Genomic DNA, 26,680 nt, shown 5'->3' with positions numbered 1-26,680 from the left:
AAGACACAGGGGGTGATTTTCGTACGACATGTAAATACATATACATTTATATGTATCTTGTGTATTGTATTGATCCCGCGTAAAACGTGCGTTTTCGTTTTGGTTTTATCAAATTGGAAAGTAACGATACATACATATATAAAAAGTGACGTAAAAAAATATATGGCATTAATTTTACATCTGTTTTCACCAGTGGAGTAGTGATTCAATCAATGGAGATTAATTTTAATTTACTTTCTATCTTTTTATAGTTTTAAAAATTAAAAAAAAAGATGAAAAGTAAATTAAATCGAAATTAATCTGCATTGTTGTTAATAGATATGCATTTGCGGCGACTACAGATTGATCTCACTCATTTGTTAAGAATTAGAAAGCGATAAGAAATAAGTTAACTGAGATTTCAATTCTTTTTAATCACCTCTAAACTTGTATAACGTTTAATACATTTTATATTATCTGTATATGCAAAACTCTTATATTTCTAGAAAGATTTGCGTTTTTAATTTTCTTTATAATCTACGTTATGAAGATCAATCAAAAGTTGCATCTTGAAAATATTATAAGATACGCGTGATATATTTTATCCTAAATTTTTTGTACAGTGCCATTCTTATAAAAATTACTCTTCTAGATATCGACACTATAACAACTCCGAAGTTAGAAGCGACAAAGGATAACTTTTTCTTTTTTTTTTACGCACATTTTGCAATCAAAGCATGTTTTTCTTTCATTCAAATAATCTAAGAACGATTAAAAATAACTTACTTATATTTAGATTTAATGACGTTTTTACACCCTCGTCTTTTGCTTACAAGATATAGAATGTTTGTGTGGTAGTGTGTAAGCACCACTAAAACATACGCTAACATGAATTGTGAATTCTACATCAAGACATGATTATTAAAGGATTTCTTATTCAGATTAAGGAAACGTTAATTAATTTTCTTTTATTCCACTAACGATTTTTATATTACGTCGGTATCGACGCGAACTCTGCAAGAAGTTCAAGTAGTCTCGCGTGCGTATCGCTAGTGTAAAATCCGTGACGAGATCAGTCGCGATCGTGAAGCTACAGGCAACCGCGAGGAGGAAGCTTACAGGCTCTTAGAAAAGATAGAATCACAACCGCCCGAGACAGTTCTCTTTCGTCTTTAATCATGTTCGCAGCGAGACGCGCTCTCATCTCCAACACGATGTAAGCAGCAATTTGTTCTGATCTGCCCCGCTGTTTTTATATTATGTAATTTCTAACCTAGCACGCGACTCCTACATACCTGCATTGATATTTTCAGATATATTTATAGCCGTAATTATAGCTACTATTATAGCTTAATCTTTTGCTCGAGTCGTTTGATAAGCCGATATTAATTTGTATAAAATCTTGTGTGTCTTACCTTTTGTATCTTTCGTGCCACACGTTCACAGCTGATCGGCAAATTGTCAGAAAAAAAAAAAAAAAAAAAAAACTTTTAAATACAAGACTATTCGATTAAAAATTGTTTAAATTATTTTTTAATTTTTTATTTATATTTATTATTTAATATACTGTTTTTACTTTTTAATGTACGTAATATTATCTAATGTTACATGTGGATAACTTTTGCAGCAAGGATGTCTTCACAAGAAGATTAAAGCATTCGCTTCCGGATTTGCCGTACGACTATAGGGCTTTGGAGCCTATCATATCTGCCGAGATTATGGAACTCCATCATTCCAAGCATCACGCGACGTATGTTAATAATCTGAACGCAGCCGAGGAAAAATTACAGGAGGCAGTTGCAAAAGGCGACGTCAATACGCAAATTGCGCTAAGCCCGGCTATTAAATTCAACGGCGGTGGTCATCTCAACCATTCCATTTTTTGGTGCAATCTTTCACCCAATAGTGGCAACCCAGATGGTAGTATTTTGCGTTAACAAAATTTGCATACCGTTTATTACATAATAGTCATAATTTAATACCGAAAAATGATTAATTTCTTTTTTTCTTCTTTACACAGCTGCTCTTGCAAACCAAATCAGTAAAGATTTTGGAAGCATTGAGGAAATGAAAAAACGCTTATCTGAAACAACTGTCGCGATTCAAGGCTCTGGTTGGGGCTGGCTTGGTTACGATCCGAAAACTAAGTCACTGAGAATAGCGACCTGTGCGAATCAAGATCCACTGCACGCTACGACTGGTCTCGTTCCTCTCTTCGGCATCGACGTATGGGAACATGCCTATTATTTGCAATACAAGAACGTACGGCCCAGTTATGTACAGGCTATTTTCGACATTGTTAATTGGCAAGATGTAAATGCACGCTTCAAAAATGCCACTGGGTGCTAAGGATTAAGAAAGTCGTTTAGGACTCGAGTGTTTTACAGATGTTGAGATGTCCCTTAGGATATGAAGTGATGCTTCTACTAGGACCAATAGGTATCAACTTTTAACACACTTAATTCACCTGTGATTTCATGTATGCTTTCTTTTTCTATGCTGTATTTGAAGTGATTACAATCAAGCGAGTAAAACAAATGTAAAAGGGATAGAAGTATAAAAATATATGTATCCAGAACCTTATCCTCGGTATAGAATAAACTTTTATTTTGTTAATGATAAATATAAAAGTTTATAACAAAAAGTAGAGTATAAAATAATTTAACATTTTTTCTTTTTAAATTACGTTAAAATTTTTATATTAGCAAATTAGTTATTGCATATGTATGTAAGATTGATTAATAACAAGATTAATAGGACATTGTAGGTACATGCGATAATTATATACATTATTTAAGCAATATGTTTAAAATAATATAACAAAATGAACAGAATACAAGTAAAGCAAGAAAATTTACAACATAAATTCTAATGTAATTGCACGTTTCAGATTCCTAAATGCAAGTGTAGTATTAGCTTGCAACCATCGATGCAATTTGAAGAACGCGGAGGAGACGGAGCATCGAGGAGTCACGATAAATCACCTCGTTACCCGGAAAATAACAAGGTTATGTTCGGAAATCTCCTTGTGACAGCTCGTGATTCATCTGACTTTCCAGACAACGAGATGTGCGTTATCTGCGCATACGCGCGAGAGCGAGATCGTGATCTTTATCCTCTCGTCGCGAAGAGCGAGGGCAAATCAAGAGTGTGCAAGTCGCCGCAACAAATTGAAGGTAGGCACGAGCGGGCGTCGTTCACTACCGTACCTCGTGGCGATGTTCATCGCGATGCGCGCGAAGGGCTGACGAAACAAGGTGGCGAGAGGGCGGGCGTTCACGGGCTGAGGCTCGCGCGCGCGGAACACATAATCGATCGCGGGCGTCGCGCCGGAAAAGTCGGGCAACCGAGTGGCGTCGCGACGCACGGCGTGCCACACTCGGCGCTTTCTCGTTGCTTCCGCGGAGCGTGTCGTCGCAGCTCAGTGCCAGTATGGCCGTAGGACCTCAGCTGTTTTCACGTCACTGCCTACGCATCTGGTGAGTCGCCGCCTCGGCACCGATTTTTTACTTTATCCCGTGCGTATCATCTGCGCGTAATTTCTCGCGACATTTGCCTCCGACTCTTTCTCTCTCTCTCCCTCCCTCCCTCCCTCTCTTTCTCTCTCTCGCGACAGGACTTGACTCGCGCGCGAAGACATGACGTGTGTCATATGTGTGCGTGCGTGCGTGCGTGCGTGCGTGCGTGCGTGCGTGCGTGCGTGCGTGCGTGCGAGCGAGATATAGCGCATCTTTGCAAGCTTCGCGCGAACGGTCTCGTTAGCATGGCATCGCGTTGCGATGGATGATCATTTATTTAAACGGCCGAGCCCGTCGTTACATCGACAGCGATAGACGTCTCGAGCGCCTTTCGAGTCGCCTTTGTCAGTCAATCCGGGGCCGACGCGAAACCCGGGCGTTCGTCGCAGGTAAAGCGATTTCGTTTTCAATTTCGAAACGACTGAATCACGCGGCTCGCTTTTCTCGAGATCGTCAATCGGGTATAGTCTCGCGCGAGTTGAGGACTCTCGACGCTCGGCAAGAAGAAGAAGGAAAATCAAACTCCGCGACGGCGAATTAATTAATCTCTATGATCGAAAAAGGATAGAAAGTCAAACCGAAATTAAATTAAATCCGCATTAACGGAACGAATGTAGAAGGTGCCAGGAAGTGGTCGATCGACCGGAGGTTATCACGCTTTGTCTCGAGCATTCCAAGCCACTCGCGTTACGTCAAGGGGGTTGAAATGCTGAAGGTTGAGATGTACGCACAACGAGATATTGCAACGCGTTGCTCAAACGTTTGTTTATGCTTCTTACATCTCATTTCTTAATTATTCAGATCGTCGAATATTTTGCGGGTCAAGTGATCGACGACAGATGGAATATGAAAGGGAAAAATTAAAGGTCGAGGGAGGATATTATTTTTATCCGACAATGCAAGAGGAAAATGAAATAGTCTGACATTTAGAGAAATGAAAAAAAAAAAAAAAAAAAGAGCGACGCTCTGTTTAATGTCATGTAGAATTTTTCGTCAGTCACTCTCGGATCTGCTTTTAATTAACGCGTGTTTTTATCGTTCATCTCGATAAATAACTTTTTTTTCTTTTTACGTTGAGATTTTAAGAACGCGCGCATTTACTGTTTTATAAGCGCGAACGACTTATGGTCTGCAGATAATATTAAGTTTTTATTTCTTGTAACCGCACATGGGATGATCTAGGAATAAAAAGTTTGAAGGCGATAACCTCCATTAACGTAATTTCTATTAAATTCTCGATGGGTTCTGAATAGCCCTGATCTAATGAATATCTTCCGCGAACGGAACTTGTTTAAGATTAATCGAGGAATTTAATCCCAGGAGCTAGCTGCAAAATTTTAGAAAGCAATTAATTAGTCGCGTAGTCAGTTAAATTTTAATTATTTTTCCAGACGTAGATAACTAAAAAAAAAAAAAAACTAAGGTTTTTTCGGAACATATTTAAAAGTTGCTTTATCTACACCTTCGTTAGTGATCTTATCTTGCTCCTTCATCCGTTAAAATTGTAAGATATATTTATTTCTATCAGGTCTATGATTTTAAAAACTGCGCGAACTCAGTCGGAGACAGAAAATTTAAATTTCAAATAAAAAAAATTTTAATCTCAAAGAGAATCTGTATTTCAAATGTATTTGAGGGTCCCGATGACATGCATTCGCGATCAATTTATCACGTCATTCTCATCGTACCTCGACCCGCCCGTCACAGATCGTCATAGAGAGAGAGCACCACCCCGGATTGACTGAAGCGAAATGGCATGTAACGATTTCACTCGTAGAGCACAGGGTGGGTGGGGCGCGAAGGGGATGAAGGGTTCGAAGGTTACGACAGGCCATAGGTAACGACATAAACGGAGAGAGAGAGAGAGAGAGAAAATGCGCAAGGACTAGGGTAGGTCAGTAGTGATGAACGTTTTGAATACCGTGACAGTTAATTTGTTGACCGATACTTCGATTGGCATAATTTCTGAGCTCGCATTACAAGAATGGGCGCGTTCGTCGATTTATTCATCAAATAGCACGCTTCCGTGAGTGAAACTTTCATTCTTTTTATCAACCAACTTTCGTGAAAGTTGAAAACGTCCCTACGACTCGCATTATTGTGTTTTACAAATTAATAAATTCTATATAATTACGAAATAGGTTTAGCGAATACTTTATCTGGACAACGTGACTTCTACTCCTCGTACGAATTTTCGACGAATTCGGATACCAAGAAGTACGGTGGTCAATAAAAATTCTTCCTCGATGAAAAATTCAAATTATTCAAGGAACCTCAGGCGAGAGGAATAGAGGGAAAAAGGGGATGCAGCTGACTCATTGGGACACGCGCGTATAATATCGCTATTTTCATTCAATATCCTCGTTTCGCGGAGCGAACGTGCTAACGGGGAGTTGACTCGTTGAATGTTGTATAATCCGAAATTTTATTCCTGAAAATGTCGAGGCGTATTCCGACGACGCAGCGACGTCGAGCGTCGGCGTCGGCGTCGGCGTCGGCGTCGTCGTCGTCTTCGCGCGCGGACGTGTTACATGTAAAGTTATCCGCTCTCGAGGGAAGGGGGTGACGACGCTGTCGCCGCGCGCGAAAAGGGGATGATTTTTGTACGCTTAATCGACGCCGACGTCGAAGGAAATGGGCATTGGGGCCTTTTCCGTTTAACGTGCGCGAGTCGCGTAGACGCGTGCACCGTCTGTGCGCCGCGCGGCGACGTTGTCGTGGATATCTTTACTTATTGATTGCTCCGTGAAAATTGGCCGGCGCCGCCTGCGTCGGTCGATCGTCGGGTTGCAGGCTGACGTCACCCGGTCTGCCTCCGCGGGCTATTGATTTTTCTCCTACCCCCGCGGACGCGCTGCGATTGGTCCATAAACCGAGAAAGCGGCCAGACATGGCCCTGGACCGCCACCGTCTATGTTGTCGATCGACGCGCGCAACCCCGTCTTTTCTCTTAACATGCGCGCCGCGATCACCCTCGTGTACACATACACGAATGTACAATACGTGCACTTGGTGCACGCGCGTGAGGGTGCACGTGCGAAGGTAAATGCATACGCGGACGCGAACCACGTTGATTCCAATTCAACCGCCATTCTCCGATACCACTCCGACGGCCGTGCGAAAGACTCCTTCCGCAGGAAGAAATCTCCCGCGGAGACCCGACAAGCCGAAGCGCGTTGAAAGAACGCGGGGATGACGCGCGACAGCATTCCCTAGCTCGAACGTGCGAGTTTAGCCAATTAATCGGTCTAACGCGCGCCCCTTATCACCCCCGATGGCCAAATTGCGCACATCGGCAAATTACTTGCCGTCAACTTCCGAACGCGCAACGCGGGGAGGAAGGACGACCTCCGAAGAATTCCTTCATTTCGCGAAATGAGATCCCTCGCGATAATGCCGCGAGATGACTTACGCGAGGACGTGGTTGAAATTCACGGACGAGGGAATATCGAAGGACCTTCAAGTTTCATGTAACTTCAGACGACCCCACATACTCTACTCGCACAATGGCGATTCTTCAACTTTTCGCCGTTTCCCGCATTCGAATACGTACGAAATTCTCGAATAGGCTTCCCGTTATATGTATGCAACGTCTACTCTTTCCTGACGATCGATCTTCGGAAATTTGTTCTGGTCACGTTATCCTCCCGAGTATCATAAAGAACACTGTTGCAAATGAAGGATTATGATCTGAGACTTTAATCCGGTATGAGAGGAGCTTGAGGCAATTTTAATTATGGGGGACGATGTAATTGATCCCCTTAGGGCGACTGTAATTATAAAATGTACCCGACGAGAATATTCTTCTACGCAGCTTCATCGAAGAGAGAGAGAGAGGATGAGGATAACTATGAGAATCGCCTGTTGGCCCTTTTTATTTTCAACAAATAATGTGCCAATGCGAATCGTTTAAAGATTTTATTACAGATGTAATATTCAATTTGTGTTCATTTTAAGATCTTTTTAAGAGATTTTTTTTTTTTTTTTTTTTTTAATACGAAACGCTCTGAAAAATAATCGCTCGAAAACGATTTTCACTAAATATTTCGTGCTTAATCTCCTTCAATCTTTAATTACCTAGATTCACGACGAGAGATAAGTCTCGATGCTTAATCTTCAAGGTGATAGATTATCATACGATTCTATGCACGATAAATAAATCGATTACAATTCCTTTTCTTTTTCTTTCCTGTAGAGTTAACAGCGTAGCTGCGACCTAATGAACGCTTCTTTTGTATCGAAAAATTCATTAAACTTGTTTGCGCTAGTTTCCAACTTTGTTATCAAAATTTCCTCGTGTAGCGTGTCGTTTTAACTATAAAATAAACTGGAGGCTCAAATGGCTCTTCGTTATTATGTACAGGTGGCTTACGCGATAATCTCTCTGAGATATCTGCCATTCACTGACGTTAACTGGGTAAACATACACCTGTGGAACATCAAGTCCACTTCTCGCTACTTTTATACGGAGTAAAGTACGAATTTGCTACAAGGAAAGAAGTAACGACGTTACTCTAGTAAAACGTCAAGTGACGAGCTACGTTTTAGGCCTAGCAAACTTAAACTTTGCCGCCCACGGTTTAATAATTAGTTTCTCTTTCGGATTTTCGCTTTTGACCGGGTCGATTTGCTTTGTAAAAGATATTTGTGCTCGCCCACGCGATCCTAGTGTTTCATGTCCGTTCAGCGAGGAAATCATGAGCCTCGAGCCGTGCGCGTGGCAGAACAAACATTACGGCCCCTTACAGAAGCCGCCTACGAAGCGCTCACGCGCGAACCACGACATCCATTTCTTCCCTCGGTGGTGGTTAAAATGTAGCACGGTAACCTGAGTCACGGAGTGCGACTGGGGATGCTTTAATTTAATAGGGTACAACGAGGATATTTTTACCCATTCGCGAATATTAAACTCGGGGTGACAAAAACCGTTTCATGGAGGATAGAAATATCAGCAGGGAATCTCGTAAATTCGATAAAACGTCTTACGGTCTCTTATCCCCAAACAAGATAAACGCACGGTGCATAGAATTAAATTTATTCGAATTTAAAACGTAGAAATGATATAGAAATTCAATTTGGTGTCGTAATTAATTTTCCAATTGGAATAAAAGTCAACGTTAGCGAGAAAAGAACCATCGCGCGCGCCGTAGCAGTCTTAATTATTCCTGCTGATTGATTGCGACAGAAAATTCAAAGCCCCTCGATCGTCACGAAGAAGGTGCTTCTTTGAAGGAAGTATCGATACCACCTACGTCGGTTCGATATAGAAGGGGTAGGAAAGTAGCGGTACCCTACTAAACTTAAGCATCCCTACCCTAGACTTTGCGTGCCCGACGAGGACGACGGCGAGGCAGCACGCAGGCGCCCGGTGTAACGTCGTCAGCACGACTCCGACTCGGGGGTGGTGAAACCGAACGTCTGCTCGACGGACGATAGACAGCAGGCCAGTGCAGAGTGACTCGTAATCGTATGTGTGCGTCGCGAATGTGCACGCGTTATAATGTCCGCCTACGTCGCGGGTCGCGGATCATCCACCGGATGCCCGACATAATGACGTAGGGTGGTGGAATACGCCGTCGTACGTAAGAGACGTGTCGCAAATCTGTACATTTCGTTACTTCCCCTCGTCTACGCGCGAAAGGGAAAGGATCTCGTCGCGACCGACACCATCGGTCATTTCTTGGTGGCAGCTTCGCTCCTCTTTTGTTCACCGCCAAAAAAAAAAAAAAAAAAAAAAGGTAAAGTCCGTGCGATGTCCTATCCTCCGAACGTGGAAACGATCGATCGCAAAAATCCACATATACCCTGTGCCCACCGTACCCCGCCTCATGCCCCTTCCGGACCTTCCTCCGGCAAACTACTACTCGGATACGCCGTCGTATCGATCACACCGCTGCCGCGATAATGTTTTGCACGATGTCGATTGCGAGAACGATCTTATCGCGGAAGGGACACTTCTTCCGAAAACCTTACGATACGTTGATTGTCCCTTCGACTCCCCCGAGGTTCTCAAGGGCCGCGGTTTTCTAGGTCTTCGTGGGTTTCGCCCTCGTCAACACTCTCGATAAATGGCAGACGCTGCCAAACGAGCCCTGAAGCTTCTTTAGATTTTTTATTCTCAACACGTTAACTACCTGCGCGTTGACTGAGGACTTTCTTTCGTTCTACGTGATATATTTTTATTTCCTGCAGCAGCAGCAGCTAATCGAAATATCTGTTTGGGAGAGCGATCCCTTATTCCGGTTGTTCCTTCCAATTCTTATCTCCTTTTATTCCCTGCTATTTCCTAAATCTTCATTCTTATCCTATTTCTTCCTTCCTTCCTTTCCTTCTAATTTTTTTTCCTTTTCTACTAATTCTGTAATCTTGTTATCCGTTATTCATGAATAATCTCTCTGACGGGACCGGATTAAGCCTAAATTAGAAATGTGTGACCTTTTAGATAATAATGAATACTTATTAATAAAACAAATGTATATAATTATCTTCTCTGTTTGTTGACGAAACAAAGGTTAATTTAATTAGGTGGTGTCTTCTTGAATCGCGCAAGTACCATGCATTTATCTCATTCGTCAACCAGTCACGATTACGTATTTATACGAATTTTTACGTAAGACACATCGCGATTTCAGACGATAATAATAATAAATTAGCAAACATTGCTCATTTCAGTTCCTTCAGATTTATTTCTTTCAAGTTCTTGGCGAGGATTAACTTGCAGATAAAAAACACTTTTTTTTTTTTTTTTTTTAATAATATACAAATATCTTTTTATCAATAAGTTTATTTATACTGTCCGAGCACTCGGTAGTTAATCAAGATGAATATTTTGTTTCTCGCAAGAATATGATTTTCCCGGTTTCATAAATACAGATCGGTCACGGTATTAATTAATTATTCTCCCGTATCGGATAATCCACGTATTTCTGGACGGATCAATGGCCTGCACTTACATCTACGTAAATATATATATATCATCGTCGTTATCGCATTCAACCGGCTAATTATTTCATGGAACTGCGCGAATGGTTTCCATTTTAATTACGACTAAAGGAAACCATATGCGCGCTACGGGCGCGCAATTTTTTAAAAGACCCCAATTAAAAATTACGTAACAAAAAATCATGCGACTTACCAATCTGCATAAGCTTCAGCGGAGTTGTAAAATTCTGCCGGTGACTGTAACATAAAAAAGAAAATATTAATGTAGACATGTTCGTTAATTAATGAGATTAATAAAAAATTAAGGATTTTTTTTTTAATTTATACTTACTTAAAAATTGCTCCGCCGATGCATGATGCCTATCCGAGGCCCTTTCCTCCTCTCAGATGGGATCCTTGCGCGCACAAGTCACTCGCAAACACCCCGATCGTGATTTTACAATCGCGAAAATTATCAATATCGAAAAACTACGCCCGAATACTTAGCGGAACTCCCGGAACGACCGACAAACCGGCTGCGGTTCGTATAATTCTTAATATCGGCGGTGACGACTCTCGTTGACGACACCGAATGCAACTGCGTCGATCTGTAACATAAAGAAATATCAAGTGGTTATCGTCCCGGAAGAGTTTTCGTTAAACGGAAGTGCGAATTACTTTTGGCACGGACACACGTGGCTGCTGTATAGTGCGTAACGAGTACGTGTGCTCGCGCGATCGCTGAAGAAAGACAAAGCGAGAGTGGGAGTAGTGGGAGAATATACCTAGCGCGGCACATAAACTCGCGCTCGCTCTCACCCCGTCACCCCCGCGGCTATTTATTCGTTACTCTCGTTCGGTTTAATTGTAATATTTAATTAGTATATCCGGACAAAGATTCCTTTAAAGAAAATATTCTACACGCAAATACACGCGTTACATTTTTGTTCTTTTTTTTTCTCTTTATCTTTGTGAAAAAAAATGTTATCGGAATAGTATATTAATAACTGAGATATATTCTTGGATGTAAAGAACAGTTTCCTTAGAATATTTTTTTTTTTTTTCCTACCGTATACTTACAGACACAACAGGTGACGTTAAACGTAATTAATTAACTTTTATATAATATACAATACTTATATAATTAACGAGATGTTGTTTCTTTGCAGAGAGACGAACGAGAGAGAGAGAATTATCGCCAGCACCGCCGGCTTGATCCGACGTTAAATTAAAAAGGAAGGAAGCAAAAAAAGAAAATACAGGGAAAATGTCGTCGGTTAAGGTGGCGGTGAGGGTTCGGCCCTTCAATTATCGCGAGATCAGTCGTCAGGCACAATGTATCATAGAAATGACGGGGAGTACTACTTGTAAGTACCGCTTCGAATACGCAGCTTTAAAAACGCGGAGCAACATGCTATTATTATTTTCACGAAAATTATTATTTATTATAATGCGTTTAATTCCATACTTTTACTGTTACAGCCATAGTAAATCCGAAAGCTACACCAGGAAGCAAAGAAGCGGTCAAGAGCTTCAATTATGATTATTCTTACTTTTCTATGGATGTAAGTGTATTTGTTCATTTATATTATTATCATGATTATTATATTTAATTAATGTAAAAAATAATTTCTCCATTTTTATAGCCAAATGATGAAAATTACTCGACTCAGCTTATGGTTTACAAGGATATCGGTGAAGAAATGTTGGAACATGCTTTCGAAGGTAAATATTAATTAAAATGGATAATAGTTTTTTTTTTTTATGATTTCTTTCGTTTAAAATACCATTTAAAATTATATTATTACTATTTGAAATTTTGATTAATTTATTACACGTAATTCTGATCTAATTTGTGCGTGTATGTGTGTGTATTACAGGATATAACGTTTGCATCTTTGCATACGGGCAAACGGGTGCCGGTAAATCTTACACCATGATGGGCAAGCAAGAAGAAGGACAGGAAGGAATAATACCACAGATATGCAAAGACTTGTTCAGGAAAATCAGCTATACGTCGAACGAACGACTCAAGTATTCGGTAGAAGTGAGTTATATGGAAATCTATTGCGAGAGAGTGCGCGATTTGTTAAATCCAAAAAATAGAGGAAACCTTCGAGTGAGAGAACATCCTCTCTACGGACCTTATGTCGAAGATCTTTCTAAATTAGCCGTATTATCTTACGAAGACATTCACGATCTCATAGACGAGGGTAACAAGGCCAGGTTAGTTCAAGCAACGAGCATGTTTTTATCAAGACATTTTTTAACATGTACAATACGTTATTGTAAATACATTCTAGGACTGTCGCAGCGACGAATATGAACGAAACATCTAGCAGATCCCACGCAGTTTTCACGATATTCTTTACTCAGCAACAACAGGATAGCATTACTGGTTTAATGACGGAAAAAGTTAGCAAAATATCACTGGTCGATCTCGCCGGATCTGAGAGAGCTGATTCGACAGGTGCGAAAGGAACACGATTGAAAGAAGGAGCCAACATCAATAAGAGTTTAACGACTCTCGGCAAAGTTATTAGTGCTTTAGCCGAAATTGTAAGTACCATACTTTATTCGAATACGCAATGTGCAATATAAATATTAACGCAATATAAATATATACGCAATATAAATATTTAATTTAATTTATTTTATACTACATTTGGTGTTGTTCTTATTTGCTGCTTTGGATTATTAGGCGGTAGGTTTATATGAATATTAACAAAATTATAATTTAAAAAACAATTAATTACGATGAATGTTATGCGTTACAATAATACAACTATTTCATTTTGTTGTTTAATTGCATAATATGCGATTATCTTTAGAAATATTTGTTTTTTCTTTGTAGGCAACGAAAAAAAAGAAGAAAGCTGATTTTATACCATACAGAGACTCCGTCTTAACATGGTTGTTGCGGGAAAATTTGGGTGGAAATTCAAAAACTGCTATGATCGCAGCAGTTAGTCCTGCCGATATTAATTACGATGAGACACTTTCAACTTTACGGTGAATTTTATGGCTATATAAAATTATTAACCTCGATATCTAAAATTATTAACCACTTCATTAATAAGTATTTTTAATTATTCAAATTTTAAAGAGTTACGTTTTATCTGTAGATACGCGGACAGAGCGAAACAAATCGTTTGCAAAGCCGTGGTCAATGAGGACGCAAATGCCAGACTTATCAGAGAACTCAAAGAGGAAATACAGAAACTGCGGGAACTACTGAAGCAAGAGGGCATCGACGTGCAAGAAGGTAAATTACGAACGTTTATCAAAAAAAAAAACTTAGAAATTTTTACATAAAATTATATAAAGGACTTTTCATCTTAAAAAAACCCATACGGACAGAATATAATAAATATAAATCTTCGAACTAAAGCCCAACTGAATATGACGGCAAATTTAAAAAGTAATCAAGTATAAACCTTCGAATTAGAGTTACTTAATTCAATTAATATTTTTTTATTGCGGATTAGTGTAATAGTAATAAATACGTAGATTATAATATAAATTATTCCGAAATAATCACAACGCACGTGTCTTAAACGTGAACTCTTGGCTGCTATAACTAATTGCAATTGCACAGCGCGCGACAGGCAATCCATTTACTTAGTATTTTTCTCTTTGTTTCCTTTGCGCTCGACGTAGGGCCAGATGGCAAAGTTACATACGAAAAGAAAGAACCTAGTAAGTAAAAAAACGCTAACAATTCATTGCAAGTAAAAAGTACAGCCAAGACAGGCATCTCTTGCGCCTTTTTCGTAGATAATTTGTTTTTATTTTATTTATGCGCTTATTTCATCGCTAAGCGCATAACATTAGTCACAATACTTGTGGGTGCTGTACATGTCGATCCCCTTAATTTTGGTGCGTTTGCTTCGCGAGTTTTTGTTTTATTGTTTATTGAATGTATTTGTCCTGTTAATGCCTATTGCGCTCCCTTTCTCTTTCATGTTCAATACAAGCAACTCTCGACAATTCCCGAAATTCAAATTAACTTAAATAAATGATTAGCTATATTACTTTTCATAAAAGCCAATGTATCTCAAAAATAAAATGCTACTTTTATGAAAAAGAGAAAATATGACCACGAGATGCCATTTCAATCAAATTTATAATTAAAAACGCCTGTGATAGATATGAAACATGCTTGTATTCATTAGATTATACTGGTGTTCTGTAAACGAAAATATCAGTCTGTTAGTTATGTTCCTACAATTTTTAGAATGAGTATATAGCAATAATACAAACTCTATAACTTGTGAAATACTTGTATTCATCTACGCCACCGCTTTAATTACAGCTTTCGATGTTTATACGATTTACGACATTGACTCTGACATGCAGGCTTGCCATTTTACATATTATAACTGTTTTTTCGATTCATGACAAACCTCTTTTTGCAGGGGATGAAATTATCAGAACGAACAAGCGAAACGAAGAGGACAGTAAAGAAAGTCGATCGAGAATTTCTTCTCATGCTACATCCACTATTGCCGAGGAAGCGGTCGAACAACTGCAAGCGTCCGAAAAATTAATTGCAGGTACATAATATTGTAAATTATAATTATTTCTGTGTAAACCTTTACTATTTGTTACTATTTTTATTTTATTTTATTTTTTTAGAATTAAACGAAACATGGGAAGAGAAATTAAAACGAACCGAATCGATCCGCCTGCAACGCGAAGCAGTATTCGCTGAGATGGGTGTTGCCGTAAAAGAGGACGGTGTCACAGTCGGTGTCTTCTCTCCTAAAAAGACACCGCACTTAGTAAATCTAAACGAGGATCCTCTCATGTCAGAGTGTTTGATCTATTACATCAAGGATGGATTCACGCGCATTGGTAGCGCCGAAGCACAAGTGCCTCAGGATATCCAGTTGTGTGGTCCCCACATACTTAAGGAGCACTGTGTTTTTGAGAACCACGAAGGGATTATAACTCTCATACCGAAAAACGGAGCCTTGATTTACGTTAATGGTCGCGAGGTAACTGAACCTCTTGTCCTAACGACCGGCTCTCGTGTTATTTTAGGAAAAAGTCATGTTTTCCGATTTAATCATCCAGACCAAGGTATGCAAGTATTTGAATTTATTTATTAATAAATTGCAGATTTACTAAGATATGAAAATATCTTACTAAAATATTATATTTTTATGTTTAAATCATGCAGTACGTGAACGGATAGCAAATGGATCTCCTGCAGAAACTCCTGGAAATAACGAACCATTAGCGGACTGGAATTTTGCACAAGTAGAGTTATTGGAAAAACAGGGTATCGATCTAAAAGTTGAAATGGAGAAAAGATTACTTGTACTAGAGGAACAGTTCCGTAAAGAAAAGGAAGAAGCGGATCAGTTATTTGAAGAGCAGCGAAAGGTATGTATAATGCACATATCTCGCGTACACAATACCTCTTTTTAATTCATTGTTTAATTATGATGATCGATCGTTCCGTGAATAGAGTTACGAGGCACGGATAGACGCGCTGCAAAGACAGGTGGAGGAACAAAGTATGACAATGTCCATGTACAGCAGTTACACGCCGGAAGACTTCAACAATATCGAGGAGGATATTTTCGGTGAGTATGGAAAAAAAAAAGTCGCTTTCGAGTTCTAACGTATTTTGATATAGCTATGCCTAATCGACTGGGCGTTTTACCTCTCTTTCATCATGAAAAGTTTACTGCATGCTATAAAAGCCTTATTGATAGGACATAGCACATTCGAAATACACTTAACATACTAAAATAATCAGCATTACTTCATCAAACGCTTGGCTTCTCTGACTGTTTTGTCTTGTAATGGCTTGCATTTCAGTCAACCCATTGTTTGACGCAGAGAGCAACTGGACGGAGAGAGAGTTTCAACTGGCCGCTTGGGCCTTTCGCAAGTGGAAATATCATCAATTCACGAGTTTACGGGACGATCTTTGGGGCAACGCGATATTCCTTAAAGAGGCTAATGCTATATCCGTTGAACTGAAAAAGAAGGTACAGTCGCGGATAAACAATGGAAAATTTCTGGCACGGTTTTTTCTTTCATTTGCGTTTATCTTTGCACCATGTTCCCGTAATACTTTTGAATATAAACTCTAAAAATTTTTCAACAACGTGAATTGTGTTTATCTTTCACAATTCACGAGTATATATTTTATCGAATGTAATAATATGGAATTAATAACGCTCAAAAAAAGTTTGTAGATAGTATCTGGCTAATCTATCAATTAAAATTCTTTAAAAAAACATTAAAAAAAAAGTATTCCATAAGGAATATTTTTATATAAATTCTTATGAAATATTTCCAAAGGACAAAGACTTTTATTATGCATAACTTTATCATATTAATTTTCTTTTCTAGGTCCAATTTCAATTTACCTTACTCACGGATACACTTTATTCGCCTCTACCTCCGGATCTCTTGCCTGTTATGGACGAAGAAGAAGAAGATGAAAGACCGTTTCCACGCACGATTGTAGCCGTTGAAGTTCAAGATACGAAAAATGGTGCCACACATTACTGGACATTGGATAAGCTAAGGTTTGTTTTATTTCTTTATTACATCTCGTAACGCTTGATTCAATTGATAAAACATTTGTGCTGGTATAGATAAAACTACTCTGCTTCTAAAAAATAATTCAATCACAATAAATTGTCAATTTATCGAGACAATACTCTGCAGAGTATTTTTGTAACTGAATTATACATAATGTTTAGCATGTTTAATAGTTGTTCTTTGTACTTGAATTCTTTATCACTGTATATAATTGAAATAAGACTTTCTTTTTTCATGCAGTGTCTGGCATTTTTATTTTCTGTTTTATTATTATCTTACGAATGTATTTTTGACGTGCAATAAATGCCTCAAAATTTATTGGCCCAAAAATAAAAAATGCAAAAATTAAACATTTTTATAACAATATTCACATGATTGTGAGACAATGAAAAATTCCTCTGCACTATACATTGCAAGATTAGAACATACGAGATACGAGTTTTGAATTGGCGGATCTTTTCGCTTATTAAACGAAAGCGTTCAGCTTACTAGTGAGATTTAATCCGCATTTGAACGGAGATCGGCTGAAGAGATTGCACAGCCCATTTACGCGAAGTAATGAAACATGATTGACTTGTAGACAACGCTTGGAGTTGATGCGACATGTGTACAACGAGGACTCGAGCCCTAGCACTCCGGAGGCCAAAGAGGATATTTTCCAATGCCTTACAGTCTACTCTAATCCGAAGTTCTCGCTCGCAAATCTTTTGCCTTCGAGGTTGGTGCTCGAACGCGCGAGATTCTTCTCTTATCGCCATGTAATATGCTTTTTGAACGCTCTCGGCCTCGAAAGATCCCCCTGTCGCTGTCGCAAGAGTCATTTTTATCGTGTCGTTTTTAGCTCTTTTTGTCTTGAGAGGCTTCCTCTTCCATTAACAGCAATACCTATCGTCTCGTTTGGCGCGGATACAGAAACTGAGCTTTGCATTGTGAGCTCACAAAACTTACCAGTAAATCTGCATGATCTCTTTTGACTCGTAGCGCAAACCAGAATGTGAACCGGATCGAACGAGCCCTTCCCCTCGCCAAAAATTTACGTTATCGTTTACGCAGCACTGCTTCTGCTGCTGTGAACATCTTTATGCTGTCTGAATGTAAAGATAAGCGTTGCATTCTATGCACGTCTGTCTCAACACCGATACATCTTCTAATTATCTTCTGCTGAACTCGTGTCCTCACTATCTCGCTGACTCGCTTTCCAACTTTGTTATGCACGTACAGTTCTGACCAATACGATTCAATCAAGAAAGCGATAACGAACAAGAAAAAAAAAAAAAAAAAAAAAAAAAGAAATATTAAAGGAGAAACTCAAAGTTTTATATTTTGTAACTAATGTCTAAAAAATTTTAAGAAGTTTTGAATGAATTAAATACACTTTTAATAATTCAACACGATTTATGAACGCATTTGCATTATTTCTTACTACTTTTAAATAGTAGTAAACGATTAATTTTATCTGCTTTTTAGGCAAAGGCTGGAATTGATGCGTGAAATGTATCATAACGAGGCCGAGCTATCACCTACGTCTCCGGACTTTAACATCGAATCTATTACTGGAGGTGATCCTTTCTACGATCGATTTCCGTGGTTTCGCATGGTCGGGAGGTAAATAATAAGCATGATACTATACCACGATTTATCTTATTTTGCTCTCGAGTGCTGTACTAATTTAGTTTAATAAATCTTTTTAGAGCCTTTGTGTACTTGAGCAACCTCATGTATCCGGTACCGCTGATCCACAAAGTAGCCATCGTAAACGAAAAGGGCGACGTCAAAGGCTATTTGCGAGTCGCCGTGCAGGCTGTAGTTGGTGCGTAATCTGTAACCATGTGCCTACATTCTGCATATATGTATATAAGATGTACATAACGAACCCTTCTTCTAGAAGAGGAAAACAGCGAATACTCAAGTGGCGTTAGACAATCAGCACGAATTTCTTTTGAGGACGACTTGTTTGGCGGACACAAGCATAACAAACGCAGTTCGCTTTTGGCTCAAACTCTCGAGAAAAATCGGCAGATCATGCTGCATGAGGAACGCGTGGTCGAAGGACACAATGATCTCAATCAGAAAGATATGAAGGACGAGGACGACATAGGAGATGCTGACAGTGGTAGAGGCGATAGCTCGGTTTCAAGTGACATGAAGGAGGAAGAGCTGCCGGATCACTTGCAACCCGGTGCAGAATTTACTTTCAGGGTAACAGTTCTACAAGCTATGGGTATCTCCACAGAATACGCCGACATTTTCTGTCAGTTCAAGTAAGTGCAAGCGTGTCTGTTTGCTTTAACTCGTTTTAATTTGAGATTTACAATGTAATACATATTTTTGTAGCTTTCTACATCGACACGATGAAGCTTTCTCAACGGAGCCGGTAAAGAACACCGGCAAGGGTAATCCGCCTGGATTTTATCACGTACAGAACGTAAGTTGAAAGCGATTCTGTTCCGTGGCAATCTATAAGTTTTATCAAAAATTAAATTATTATATTAAAAATAAAATTTAAATTAAAATATTAAAAATAAAAATTAAATAAATATTGCTAATTAATTATACTTTAATTAACACAGATTACAGTGACGGTTACCAAGTCCTTTTTGGAATATTTAAAAACTCAACCTATTGTCTTTGAAGTGTTTGGTCATTATCAGCAACATCCATTGCACAAGGACGCAAAATTAGAATAGTAAGTATTAATTGTATATTCTATTAGTTTCATTAGATATTAAAGAAATTGTTGTAAATAAATACATTTGTACTTATCTAACAGCGTACGACAGCCACCAAAGAGAATGCTTCCACCGTCTATACCAATCAGCCAGCCAGTTCGTTCACCGAAATTTGGAAGCGTTCTACCATCTCCTAGCACGTCGCATGTGCACGCTAAATATGACGTGTTGGTATGGTTTGAAATCTGCGAGTTAGCACCGAACGGCGAGTACGTACCGTCGGTGGTGGACCATAGCGACGATCTGCCATGTCGCGGATTATTCTTACTTCACCAAGGTATACAACGGCGTATACGAATCACCATTGTACACGAGCCGGCTTCTGAATTGAGATGGAAGGACGTGCGCGAACTCGTGGTTGGTCGCATTCGAAACACCCCGGAACCCGAGGAGGAGGATAACGACTCTTCTGTGCTTTCGCTGGGTCTGTTCCCGGGCGAGTATCTCGAAATTCCTGGCGATGATCGAACCATGTTTAGGTTCGAGGCGGCCTGGGATAGCTCTTTGCACAATTCGGCTTTGCTCAATCGAGTTACGTCTTACGGAGAGCAAATTTTCATGACGATTTCCGCATATCTCGAGGTACGAATTAAATAATACGTATGTATATATGTGGGAGCATTTCGCAGGTATACTTACGTTCATTTATATCGGATTTAGTTGGAGAATTGTGGAAGACCTGCAATTATTACCAAAGATCTGAGCATGATTATTTACGGAAGGGATGCAAGAGTTGGACCGCGCTCACTTAAGCATTTGTTTAGCGGCAGTTATCGCAACCAGGAAGCAAATCGACTCAGCGGCGTCTATGAATTGGTGTTGCGTCGTTCTTCGGAAGCAGGTAGCCCAGGTTTGTTGTGTCTAACCATAGTGTAGTCCCGTGTTCCACTCGATATTATATTCAAACGCAGACATAAAATCTCACTTTTCAAACTATGATTCTTCTTGCGACATATTACTTACGTATTTAATTTAGATAAATAAAAGATACATCATAATTATATATTTATAAATTTCTTTAGTTATTATTTCATGTAAACTATTGTTTTACTCATACATATGATTTCTTTTTTTACTCGATACCTATTCCTTTTCCTTCTTATTTATTTACAGGAGTTCAAAGACGTCAACGTCGTGTCTTGGATACGAGCTCGACATACGTCAGGGGTGAAGAAAATCTGCATGGATGGAGACCGCGCGGAGACAGTCTCATATTTGATCATCAGTGGGAGCTCGAAAAGTTGACAAGGTTGGAGGAAGTGGAAAGAGTACGACACACATTGTTGTTGCGAGAGAAACTTGGTATTGACAAAGTACCGTTCTGCAATAAACCTTTGCATGATTTTACAAAGAGTGAAAAGGTATGTATTAAATATAATTATATATATAATTATATATTAATTTTGTAGCACAATAGTATGTAACGATCCTAATCTAATACAGGATGTATGTAATATGGTGGCAAAGGCCACAAACGAGCCACACGCCAGTCCAGTGAAACTGAAACGTTCGACAAGTAAAGACGTTTATGAGCCATGGGAGATGACCGAGAGGGAACGCGAATTGACGACCAAATATATTAAACTTATCCAAGGAAGAATCCCGAGCAAGGAACCAATATTGCTATCTGACGTTTCTCCCGGGGAAGATACCATAACCGATTTATCCGCGTCTATGATGTCTTCGGTCATATCGTCCTCATCTCAAGAGTCAGTATATGCGAGAGCTAGCGATTTTTTAGAGCAGGTAACCCTCCCTACATGCCTCTGAGTGCTTATGTTAACAGCGGTCGTCCATGCTTTTCTTCGTCGTGTTATATTCCTTAAGAGTGTAATGCAATATTGAAAAGTTTAAAAATATTCAGTTTGTTGGTTGTCAAATATTCTTGAAATTTACTCTACATAAATTATTCGCGCTTTTTTAAATCGATTCAGCTTACGAGAAGTCTTCTGCTTTCGCATCCGTTTATTTCAACGTATGGCATTTGAGACTCGAATGTTTCGATGTGCCAAAACAACCGCCAGCACGATAGGCTTGTGGTTAGGGTTATGCTCGAGTGTTACTTACAGGCTGCTGGTATAATAATGTGGAGCAGGTCTAAGTCGTGCCTCCTTAGGTTGAGCTCGCCGGAGAGGGCTAGACTACAAGAACTCCAGGAGAGTATACTGGCGAGCGAATCGACTAATCAGACTTGTACTGTTGCGCCGCCACCTCTTGGATCATCTTCACCGTCGAAGGAAAATTTGGTGCTGTACGTGCCGGAAGTGGAAGAAATACGTATTAGTCCGGTTATCGCACGGAAAGGCTACTTGAACGTTCTCGAGCACAAGACTAACGGCTGGAAAAAACGCTGGGTGGTATGTATGCCACGATTAAATTAATTTAATTTTAACATATAAAAAAATGTTTTAATATCTACACAGTTTTTCTTTTATTTTAGGCTGTTCGCCGACCGTACGTTCTCATTTTCCGAGAAGAGAAAGATCCTGTTGAAAGGGCATTAATTAATTTAGCCACAGCTCAAGTTGAATACTCTGAAGATCAACTAGCTATGGTGAAAGTGCCGAATACCTTCAGGTAAATTATTATTTGTGAATAAAAAAGCAAGTAAATTTACGATTGTACGGTATATAATAAAATCTTTATCTATACAGTGTTGTCACCAAACACAGAGGATATTTACTGCAAACTTTAGGTGATAAGGAGGTCTACGACTGGCTGTATGCGATTAATCCTCTCCTAGCTGGTCAAATTAGGTATATGTGACAGCATAAGTATATTTCACTGTGTTTAATATCGAAATACGTTGTGCTCGCGTTTTTTTTTTTTTTTTTAAACTCGGAATATATTTACGTATTGTCTGATATATGCAAAGTATATGGAAATAATGAATAAGATATTTAATACTTAATTTTTGTAGGTCAAAACTTGCCCGTAAAAGTCCAGCTGCCTCGAATTTAAGCAACGGCGCGCCGATTGGGTTGACGCCGCAAATGGAACAGCAGAGCAATCAGACCAAGTGAGTGGCTGACACTATGGCCGGGGTAACGAGTGCAATAGCGAAAGCGTCGGAAAGAATGCTGTGTTGGTCACACTCGGCCTTAGAGTCCCAAGACTTCTGTAACTTTCGATTTCCGCTAGTCTTTAATTGACCGGGCGGCGGCAAAGTTGTCACTTGAGACTACCACAATCGGCGGAATATAATATCGACATTTTACCTTACACAACGTCCCCTTAGCACGTTATAGGGTAGTCAGAACAGAGAAAAAAGAAAGGAAAAAAAATAGTGCTCGTCTTTCGAAGAAGTTACAAATGCGCGTACAAATCTATTCAGTTATACTGGGAATAAAATGCGTTTACGTTTTAGTCTCTCCGTACATTTCGAACTCACATTCGAAGTGCTCTTCACGTCGATGAGGCGAAATTGTGCGCGCATAGACGCGCGAATTTGATTAAATTTTTATTTCTGTAATGCATATATTAAAATAAAATTACGCCATATATTTTACGCGATGAGAAAGATTAAAAGTGCATTTATGCCTAATAAACATATTCCTAAGACGATCACTAAAAATTGGGATAAAGAATACATATTATAGATATATATGTAAAACAAGAAGTATGCAAGAGAAAGCGAGAAAGAGAGCGAGAGAAAGAATAATACAAAAAGAAAGAAATAAATGAAAGACATAATATTAATAATTTCATACGCAAGCTTAATCGCTTAGACGCGAAGATTGTTACAACGGAGAAATAATTTAACGTTTTGTAAAATAATTCCAACAGATTATTAAGATCCGTTTAAGATAATATTTTATCTAAGCATTTTAGTGTTATGACGATCGTTTGAAAGAACAGAAAAGATTTTCTGTAGAGGATTACATTGCCACTATTTTTTGTTTATTAATCTTTTATTCGATTTAGCAAAATAGATATATCAATCATGACTATCCGTATGAAGGGTCGTACACGCAATCGATCAGCCGAGTTACTCGATGAAAATTTTATCTTCTTAATTCAAGTAATTTTTATTACATTGCAAACTTTGACCAAAATCAAATCTTAATAAAATGTTATATAACAGTAATAATAATTTGTTACAATTTTAATCTAGTATTACGAGATGTATAATTATTTATTTTTTTTTTTTAATCTTTGAAATAAAAGCAAAGGGCTATGCACAAATTTAAAGACCGCTTTCCGCTACTGGATTATACCGAGATCTTAATATGTTATCGTTGTTGCGAAAATTGTACATGAAAATTAATAATTCCGACAAGCGGAGAAATGATACATAAATTTATATAAAAACTGCAAAAACTTCTTCGAAATACGAATAAATACGCAATGTAGTCGGCAAGCAAGCGGCGCGTCTAGATAGACGTAAGAAATTTTTTTCCATTTGTAATCGAAGAAGATCCACGTTGATACGAAGTTAAGAACGAAAGTTTTCGCGCTTCGTATCTCGCAGTATGCGAAATAGGTAAAATTATGCTAATCTATGGATATAGACACATTCTGACACGTGTTTTCATGTTTATTAGAATTTAAGCAACGCTCCTTGAAAACGTTCACCGAACATTGTCGAACGTATGTGCGTCATCAACGTAACTAACAACTTCGTCTAATGAGGAAATATTGAACTTTGGATCACACAGTTCCTAATAAATATTCATTCATATAATGCATGAACTTAAAACGATGAACATTAGAATTATATAAAATAAAATTCAATTAGATTCGATAAAAAATTTCTTTCTTTAGCTCTTTCTTTGAAAGTAAAATGATCTCGTCAGTTTCCTCGGTCTTTTCTTCCTTCAAAAAACTAAAAAATTCTGCTTGAAATTAAACGATCCAAGATTGATAGTTTCCTCGTGAGACGGTAGAAGATTTCGTTGTCTCGAGGCTTTTACTAACTTCTTTTACGTGTAATAAATTTTGGATAACAGGTGCAGCATTATAAAATACATGTGTCTAATACCGTGCACCTTACATGGAGAATTCTCAACGTCTTTGATATTAACTCACGACACACGCGATTGCAATTATCCAAGTTCGGGATGAAGTCAAAGAAAGACTCATTCTCTTGATATATATTACATATATAATAGCATTTCATAACGGTCGGTATGTAGTAATGAGACATTTCACGCACAGCAGAAACCCGATTTGTTTGGCTCCATCCCATCTCGTCTACGTTCTCAATTACTCAGATAGTTAAGTCTGACGAAAAGCGAATTTAGTAAACTATTTATTATTAATTCTCTCGGCAGAGTACCAGCAGGTATACAGCAAAGTCTGTTAACAACGTATGATTGCATACTGCTAACTACATTCCGTTTCCTGGACAGTTGTTCCTAAGCGTCTGTCATCCAATTTTATCGACAGGATCTCAGCAAAAATATAACAGGGTCTATTAATAAGCCAATAAATTAATATATTCAACTTAAAACGCTACGAAATAATAGGCTCTATTGATTCTGCTGGTAAACTGTTGCGACACTCATATCCAATCGAAGGTATACGTAAAGACACATTTTGTAATTATATATCGAGCTCTGTCGCTTCTCGAAATCACATTCCGCGAATGTCACTTAAAAGCGCATCTACGTAATATTCCTTTTATGTGAATAATGTCGACGTTACTGATATGATTTATTAATATTATTGTATCCTTTAGAGTTTAAATACCGGCCCTTCCGATAAAGGACCCTCGTTCGAGCTCCTTTCGCAAATGCGAACGTTTTATTAAATATTACCCTTCTAATCGAAGTGATCTATCGATTTCGTGTACCCTGACGTCTTTCGAGGGATAAGATTCCGGTGAAAATTTTTCCCGGGAAAAAGACAAGTCTTGACGGACGTCGATATCGAAATTTGACGGGATACGATTGTGAATCCCTAGCTCGCTTGATTCTAGTCACGAAGGCGCCTTCGCGTGCTTTATCCTGCGGCTAATTATATTGTTTTCTCTCGTTTTTTTTTTTCTTCGATCGTCCACACGATTCTCGAACGCGGCTTCACACAGAGTGTAACGCCCCGCCACTGATCAATCCGTTTTCGCTTGCTGACTGTTGTAGTATCTAATAGTTTTATTTTGTTAACGACACACCACCGTATGACGTATCGAGAAGTAAATGGATAAATAAATATATAAATTGAACCTTAGGCTCTCTACCGACTATGCCGATGAACAAGGTGGTGCAAACGATAGGGAAGAAATGATGAAGGACCAGAAGGGCAGGAGTAATCTGTTATGAAAGGAATTAACATCGCATTCAAGTCGTTGGAGAGATCAATAATCATTGTTATTACTAGTAAACGAAATATAAAAGAGAACGGACATGGTGCGAATGAGAGTGCGCATGGAATACTGAGAGACAGAAAGAGAAAAGTAGAGAAAAAAAGAAAAAAAAAATAATAACCCGAATGGAAATGCGTGAAAGAGGAAAATATGCGAGAGAAATCACGTTCGCTTATATATATACATAATACAAAGTATAAATTATATAAATATATAAATAAATTTAATGTTACTTTAATAAGCATTCCTCTGTGAAACATTGGAGATCATCTCGAGGCGATCATACGATGATCTATGGGAAGGCTAATGACGATCTGTACCACCAAGTATATAAGTTTGTGTGTTTGTTTATAAGGTAACTGGACATTCGTTACAAAACGTTTTCATTTGACCATTTGCTGTCGAAAACGTGCATCGATGCTGTAACTAGTATTTATTATAAATATTATATTATGGTTACTCGAATATTTCGCTAGGCTCACTGTAAGTGGTAACGTGTAATAAATCGGTCAATAAAAAGCTTACATGCTTAATATATTCCCTCTTTTACAATACTAGATATTACGAAACGAGCGCGCCATTTGCTTCTATGATAAATTATTTTACATTTAATTATTTTTAAGAACAAACTGTAGATGTATGTATCGTATACATGTGCATGT

General features: G+C 38.6%; 2 protein-coding genes across 9 annotated transcripts; both read left to right on the top strand.

Moving 5' to 3' along the window:
• The first annotated feature begins 79 nt into the window (after positions 1-79).
• Positions 80-11,701, top strand: Sod2 (superoxide dismutase 2). 2 transcript variants are annotated; one of them, XR_011547763.1, is made up of 5 exons: positions 80-1,195; positions 1,607-1,899; positions 2,000-2,418; positions 2,870-3,155; positions 11,588-11,701. XR_011547763.1 is itself a non-coding variant. In XM_070675177.1 (3 exons), the coding sequence occupies exons 1-3, from the start codon at positions 1,158-1,160 to the stop codon at positions 2,326-2,328; spliced, it is 660 nt and encodes a 219-aa protein (XP_070531278.1). In that variant the 5' UTR covers positions 80-1,157; the 3' UTR covers positions 2,329-2,562. The 2 variants fall into 2 exon arrangements, 1 of the variants encoding a protein (XP_070531278.1); XM_070675177.1 differs by lacking the exons at positions 2,870-3,155; positions 11,588-11,701 and having other exon boundaries at positions 2,000-2,562.
• Unc-104 (kinesin family member unc-104) lies at positions 11,650-26,553 on the top strand. Of its 7 annotated transcripts, none has more exons than XM_070675131.1 (28): positions 11,650-11,785; positions 11,901-11,983; positions 12,065-12,143; positions 12,299-12,644; positions 12,722-12,977; positions 13,273-13,430; positions 13,544-13,683; positions 14,079-14,117; positions 14,837-14,974; positions 15,057-15,503; positions 15,604-15,809; positions 15,895-16,012; positions 16,251-16,423; positions 16,791-16,969; positions 17,566-17,703; positions 18,453-18,590; positions 18,677-18,795; positions 18,871-19,246; positions 19,320-19,410; positions 19,556-19,671; positions 19,756-20,296; positions 20,375-20,564; positions 20,828-21,075; positions 21,158-21,423; positions 21,831-22,071; positions 22,155-22,291; positions 22,369-22,470; positions 22,635-26,553. In XM_070675131.1, exons 1-28 carry the CDS (start codon positions 11,686-11,688, stop codon positions 22,735-22,737), a joined length of 5,268 nt encoding a protein of 1,755 aa, XP_070531232.1. In that variant the 5' UTR covers positions 11,650-11,685; the 3' UTR covers positions 22,738-26,553. The 7 variants fall into 7 exon arrangements, with proteins under 7 accessions (XP_070531232.1, XP_070531231.1, XP_070531229.1 ...); XM_070675130.1 differs by having other exon boundaries at positions 21,810-22,071; XM_070675128.1 differs by having other exon boundaries at positions 21,158-21,460; positions 21,784-22,071.
• Positions 26,554-26,680: the final 127 nt, after the last annotated feature.

This window comes from Cardiocondyla obscurior, linkage group LG03 (assembly GCF_019399895.1).
Source record: "Cardiocondyla obscurior isolate alpha-2009 linkage group LG03, Cobs3.1, whole genome shotgun sequence".
Lineage (NCBI taxonomy): Eukaryota > Metazoa > Arthropoda > Insecta > Hymenoptera > Formicidae > Cardiocondyla > Cardiocondyla obscurior.
Note: the sequence above shows the minus strand (reverse complement) of the source record. Positions and strands in the feature narration are given on the sequence as shown.

What these genes read in the sequence shown, in the direction of transcription:
- Unc-104 (XM_070675128.1), top strand. Translation starts at nt 11,686, where the DNA reads ATGTCGTCGGTTAAGGTGGCGGTGAGGGTTCGGCCCTTCAATTATCGC. An exon ending in GGGCATCGACGTGCAAGAAG is followed by an intron (nt 13,684 to 14,078) that starts GTAAATTACGAA and finishes CGCTCGACGTAG; the next exon opens with GGCCAGATGGCAAAGTTACA. An exon ending in AAGGACGCAAAATTAGAATA is followed by an intron (nt 19,672 to 19,755) that starts GTAAGTATTAAT and finishes CTTATCTAACAG; the next exon opens with CGTACGACAGCCACCAAAGA.
- Sod2 (XM_070675177.1), top strand. Translation starts at nt 1,158, where the DNA reads ATGTTCGCAGCGAGACGCGCTCTCATCTCCAACACGAT. An exon ending in GCTCTCATCTCCAACACGAT is followed by an intron (nt 1,196 to 1,606) that starts GTAAGCAGCAAT and finishes TAACTTTTGCAG; the next exon opens with CAAGGATGTCTTCACAAGAA. An exon ending in CAATAGTGGCAACCCAGATG is followed by an intron (nt 1,900 to 1,999) that starts GTAGTATTTTGC and finishes TTCTTTACACAG; the next exon opens with CTGCTCTTGCAAACCAAATC.